The sequence below is a fragment of the Notolabrus celidotus genome, chromosome 24 (genome assembly GCF_009762535.1).
Source record: "Notolabrus celidotus isolate fNotCel1 chromosome 24, fNotCel1.pri, whole genome shotgun sequence".
NCBI classification, from domain to species: domain Eukaryota; kingdom Metazoa; phylum Chordata; class Actinopteri; order Labriformes; family Labridae; genus Notolabrus; species Notolabrus celidotus.
The window spans coordinates 5,244,299-5,250,483 of NC_048295.1; the positions used below are offsets into that span (position 1 = coordinate 5,244,299).

Here is a 6,185-nt window from a genome sequence, read left to right on the forward strand (position 1 = left end):
CTGCAGACAGGAACATGAGCACCACATATTCAGACATTAAAAAATTCCTCATGCATCCAACTGTTCGTATCCTGTCTCGACATGGCAGTAGCGTCTCCCCAGATGGGAAATATGATCCTACAGTGATCTCCCCACGGTTCAAAGACCTGGAACACCTCCAAAGGCGCCCAGGAGGCATCCTTATCAGACCCCACCACCTCTGATGACTCTTTTTGATATAAAGCAGCAGCTGCTCTTGTCCGGACACCTCACCCCCCCTGAGGTCTGAGCGAGGAGCCAATCTTTCAGGCTGAACCCGCTCATTCTGTCACCCTCAGTGTGACTTGAAGCCCGGGGCAGAGACTCTCTCCTCACCTGACGGGAGCGATGCATTGTTTTAGCCTCTGATCCCTGAAGTTCCAGCTGTAGTTTTGAACATTAATAACCTTTAACCTTGAGATCAGAGAACCTTCACACGCATGCTTCTTTCATTTCATTGAGCAATCTGATCCTGCAGGGGTGAAAACATGCAGCTTTATCAGCCGTGCGTTCACACACAGTGATTATGTTTCAGCCTGCAGCACCAGCAACTCTAAAACATTTTGTACCCAACATTCAGACACTTGAGACTGCAACTCCTTCCCTTCTGCAGGAACCTGTTCTTGCTTTTCAGCCCCCCTGCAATCACCTGCACTCTCCACGCCCAGGTACTCACCTAAACATCACACTCATCTCTGACGGCTTCATCTGATGAGTTTAAACTCTTCATTTGAGTCTTGTGAAATAAATTTGTTCAGAGATAGAAGAGCATGAAAGAGGAAGCTGAATTTAGAGCATGGCATGAATATTTCCTTTCTCTGCGAGTTAAAAACGGAGCGTGACAGCCAAAGATTTCGTGTGACAGTGACCACATGCTCCTCAGACCACAGAGCCACAGAGCTGAGGTCTGTTTGCAATCTCTCCGTCTGCACACACAGCACCATAAAACTGGAGCTTCTCCTCTAACTGCAGAGACAATCTCAAAAACCAGTTCCACAGCAGGAGGAGGAGGCGGAGTCTGAGGGCTGTTGTGTAACTCCAGCGAGTATTTGAACCCTTTGAAGTTTGTCTTTAAAAGGAGCTGTGTGTCCTGAGGAGTGTGTCTTTGGAGGGTGTGTCACATTGGAGCATTGTCTTCTGTTACCTACGGACGAGGAAGGAGTCTGACTTGTTGCTGCAGCGTCTTCGGAAGGTAAGTTTGTGTTTGTGCATAAACTTTAAAGGGCTGTGCCAAACTGGAGAGATTTTAAAGGGGCATTGCCAAGACTTAAGATTTACAGCAGACAAATTTGGACCACCCTTACGTGACTTTTCATCACCTGGAGCTGTGAAAGGATCCGTGCATTGCCAAGAGATGATGTTTGTAGCGGCTGAGAAGTGACCCGGACTCTATTTAAACTTCTCTTGAATGATTGCCTAAAGCTGTTTGTGTTGTTCAGGATAAAAAGACACAACAAAGCTTTTATCCTCTGAACAGCATTAAGATATGCAGGACGCTCCTCAACATGACACTAGTTCTGGTTTAATCGATGCCTGAGAAAGAGTTATTAAGAGTTTTGGGATTCAGGAAGTGTGCACACATTGACTTGTACCACACCCCAATTTGCAAAAATATGCAAGGGCCCGTTAAATGAATTTATATGCGCCTCTCAAGAGACCAGAGGACGCTTTCCAAATGCAGTGAGGTTGGTTTTAAGCTGTTTTTTGACATCTCCAGGGTTGTAGCAATGCTTATCGCTGCAGGGCGACAGCTCCAGAGAGCGGGGGTTGCGGCACTGAAGGCTCCAAAAGTGGGATGCAGGGGATGGAGAGCTGATGCATGTCTGCACATCGCAGCGTCCGGTGCTGAGAGTAGGGTTGGAGGAGGTCAGTCACACACTGGGTGAGGAGGGTTTTGTAAACGATGAGGGATGGGGCGTGGTGCGAGGCAGCTGAGTTCTGCACGTTAGAGCCTGTCCAGGAGTTCACTTCATGCTCCAGACAGGACGGCACTGCTGAAATCAGGGTGTGTGGAGATGAATGCATGAGTTAATGTGTCTCCTGTGAGCTGTGGTCGGAGTCGTAGATGATAAATGCACATTTGGTGGTGGAGTGGAGGTGTGACAGGAAGGAGAGGTTGCAAACGTCTGATGTAGGGCAGCTGTCGATGACTACAAGAGAGTCACCAACCTTCCAGGAGCCACAACCATGAGCTCTGTTTCTTTGCTGTTGAGTTAATATCTCAGTCGTGTGTTTGCGGTTCACGTCGGCTGCCCCCAAGTGACCAGAAATATAAAAGCGTGCAGCTTTCTTACGTTTGTACAGAGCATGATGTTCCTGCAGATGTGTTCATCGTTGAAAGCTGCAGAACAAAGTTCTTCCTCATTGATGTAAGAACAGATTGTTCTCTGAAGCCCCCTTTGGAATCACTCCAAGATCTGGAGTCTGCTTCCAGGGCGGAGCAAATGTAGGAGTTTCCCTTCCTCAGAGAAGGCGTGTCTTACAGCGTCTCTGCTGCAGGGTCTGTGATGTGCATGTTGAAGAACACGTTAAAGACGAGGAAATAAAACACCTTCACTCTTTGAACTCTTTGCTATTTCTTTCAGATATGATGAAGAAGAAGTTGATCATCGATGTGGACACAGGTGTGGATGATGCTATGGCTATCATGCTTGCGCTGGCATGCTCTAACCTGGAGATCCTGGGCATCACCTGCGTTAACGGAAACACAGGTTTGGAAAACTCCTGCAAGAACACCCTGAGGGTCCTGAAGACCTGCGGCAGACTGGATGTGAGTTCAAATCAAATCAAAGACTGCATGTCATGATGTGTTTTCAGGAGACTCAGTGTGTCTTATCGTCTGTGCGCAGATCCCGGTGCACAAAGGCTGCAGTGAGCCCATACTGGGTGTTAAACGCCAAGCCTCAGACTTCCATGGAAAGGACGGGCTTGGGGACGCACCAGATCCAGATGCTCCAGGCATGGATCAGCTGCATAAGAGGAAGGCTGTGCAGGCCATGGTCAGGCTTGTTAAAGACAACCCCGGGGAGGTGGGTGGATTGAAAAGCTGTAAAACTTTTAATCTGATGCAGGTTTACAGTCCAGGAGGTTTGAGTTTGGAACATTAACAATGACGCAGAAGCAGCGAATTCTCCTAAAACCACAAGGAAAATATAAAGAACATTTTAATACAAAGTGGGTACAGATAGGTGTGCCGTGCAGAGATATTACAGCAGAGTGAAAGTGATTGTCTTAATTTGACAATTTAAGGAGCTGTTTTTATTTTATTTTCCTTAAATTATCATTTTTGTGTATCATTTCAAATATTCTGCACAGATTGATCACATTTTGTCTTTTTTGATGCACAGATGATTATTTTTGGATGCATTTTCAAAAATATAACGCATTTGAAGTGGTTTGTTCTTCTTTTGGCACGGGCAGAAATAAAGTTTTTGATCTGGCAGAGGTTTGATTAAAAAAAAACGAATAAATATGTATTAATCTTCTCTAAATCAACAATTTTATTCCCTTTATAAAATTAGTTTGATAGTTTAAGAAGTGTTTCAGGCATTGTTGAAGGTTGTGGGTCAGAACCTGTCTCCAATTATAAACAGGTTTTGCAGGAAAGTTTTAATCCTCTTTATATTTGAAAGGTTTGCATGTATCAAATATCACATCACATTGTATGCATGTATGAAAGCCTCTAACAGAGGGTGCATGATATTCATAGACGTTGTGATGTGTGTTTTCTGTGTGCAGGTGACTCTGGTTGCAACAGGTCCCCTCACTAACGTGGCGGCTGCGGCGATAATCGACCCACACTTCCCTAAGAAGCTGAAATCTCTCCACATCATGGGAGGAAACACCGAGTGTGAGTTTGTTTATGTGTTTGCATCACTTCCATCACATCTTCTGTATCTTTCAAGAGGTGAGTTTATTAATGTGTGTGTCTCTGTGTGTGTTCAGCCAGAGGAAACACCACATGCTGCGGAGAGTTCAACTTTGTGGCCGACCCTGAGGCTGCCTACGTCGTGCTGGACCGCTTCGTCTGCCCCATCTACATCAGCACCTGGGAGTTCAGCTGCAGGAACAGCCTGCCCTGGGTGGGTTGGAAGTCTGAATGACTGCTGAGACTCACCCTTGACTTACCCCTCTTCATTCAGACATTAACGCTCTTGTGTCTCTCTCAGTCTTTCTGTGATGAGTGGCTCTCTCAGAACACGGACAAGGCTCGCTTCTTGCAGAAGATTTACCAACACACCAAGGAGGTAAGAGAGTGTTTGAATCCTCAGTGCGTGCAGACACAGAGTGAAGTCAGGTGTACCTGTGGTCGAGTTGTTGATTTGTTGTTCCCTACAGATGGCGCAGACTTCTCGGTATCAGAAGGAGGTGGTGGAGGGTCCGGGGTTCAACACCTGCGACTGTTACACCATGGCTGCGGCAATCGACGAGTCTTTGGTGCTGGAGAGTGAAGAGGTGAAACCGTACAATCCATTTAAAACATTTAAGTCATGAAAGATCAGCACAGCCAGATTAAACACCGGTGAAGTAATCCTGCGTTCATATGCTCCTCTGATGGTTTCAGTTTCAGTCAGGGAGTCGTTTTGCAGACGTCTGTATGCCTGTGACCTTAAACATCACACTCATGTCAAAATAAGGAGTTAATATTCAATGAAACTCACATAAAAGCATCCTAAAGTGGCAACAGGTAAAAAATTTAAGCCTAATTTCTTGATTTTCACATTTCTGCAGAAACATGTTGCACCAAAGTTAAAAATCAGCTCCTGTTTGAATCAACAAACAGATTAGAAATAACTGCATCAATTAGATATTGGTATCCATCATCCATAAAAGTTCCAAAAGGTGAGAAATATAGTTTAAAAAAGTGTCCTTAGTTGCGCATAAAACTCCTGAAAAACCTCACAAAATTTACAAGTTGAGCTGCATGTGTGAACGCATAAAGACTAAATTAAACTTCAACTCTACCTGGGTGTTTCTCCGCCGTCCTCCTGGTAAAACTTCTGTGAGAGGTCAGGTCGATCTGATGAAGAGAGACTCATCACATCCACCATCCTGAGAGACTTCAAGCTGTGCAGAGCTCCTTGAAGTCAGAATGCATGTGTGAAAGAAGCTCTCGTTATTGCCTCAAAGATGATGAACACAGATGTGAAAAGTAACATATTTAACTGTGAAACTGAGACCATCTGAGGCATACATGAATGCAGGGTTAGCCTATATTTGGATGATGCAAAAAAAGATCTTTACTTCACTTTGGTCACCACTTAAACAACAGCTGTACCTGAATCTTTCATGATGTAACTTTTGGAGTTATTCGTCTTCCGTCATTCAGATATCACAGAGAAGTACAACATGCCACTTCCTGTCTCCCTCCCTCAGGTTGCGGTGACGGTGGAGCTGGAGGGGAAGTACACCCGAGGCATGATGGTGCTCGACTACATGGAGCTGCTGAAGAAGAAACACAAGGCCACCATCCTAAAGAAGGTGGACCTGGAGAAGTTCAAGCAGATGCTGATGAATTCTCTGAAATAATGAGACAGACATGACGGTGTTGATAGATCTGATGGATGGAGTGGGTTTATTTTTAGCTTCCAGTCGTTCCACTCTGATGTGGTTTATACTCGATGACTCCACAGTTCGTCACATTTCACAGGAATGACATTGCCTGCATGACTTTTATATGATGCTGACTCGTTTTGTTTATCACATGTAATAAAGAGGAGATGTTTTTTTAATGAACATTCGTGAAACTGAATGTTTTTGTAACTCTTTAAGAATCAATGTTTAAACATTGTTTGGCTGCAGGTAATAAAATAAAATTGTATAATTCTGGACTCAGTTTTTCTTTGATTCATCTTCAAAAACGACATAATAGGGGGGAAAGTTCAAGTTCCTGTCCATGGTTTCCACTTCAGAGTCATGTCTATTTTTAATGCAGTGACTTCCACTACAGTCATGTCTGTTTTTTGATGCAACTCTTTTTATGTTTTGTCGTCCTTGTGCAAACTATCTTTGAATCACTTTGCAGCATCAAATTTAAAAGGAACACACTTTTTTCAACAAAATAAAAGCTTTCAGTTTCAACATTTGTTTTTCTGCACTATTTTTAGTTAAATATACTTTAAAAGTGGTGCAATGATTGGTGTAAAGTACAAGAAAAGGTGTATGAA

The 6,185-nt window shown here is 44.1% G+C and overlaps 1 protein-coding gene across 1 annotated transcript; it reads left to right on the forward strand.

Moving 5' to 3' along the window:
* Nucleotides 1–921: 921 nt before the first annotated feature.
* On the forward strand, nucleotides 922–5,842 carry LOC117807976 (inosine-uridine preferring nucleoside hydrolase-like). Its single transcript, XM_034677326.1, has 8 exons — nucleotides 922–1,210; nucleotides 2,604–2,788; nucleotides 2,868–3,047; nucleotides 3,757–3,868; nucleotides 3,964–4,100; nucleotides 4,188–4,265; nucleotides 4,357–4,473; nucleotides 5,395–5,842. Exons 2-8 carry the CDS (start codon nucleotides 2,606–2,608, stop codon nucleotides 5,545–5,547), a joined length of 960 nt encoding a protein of 319 aa, XP_034533217.1. The 5' UTR covers nucleotides 922–1,210; nucleotides 2,604–2,605; the 3' UTR covers nucleotides 5,548–5,842.
* Nucleotides 5,843–6,185: the final 343 nt, after the last annotated feature.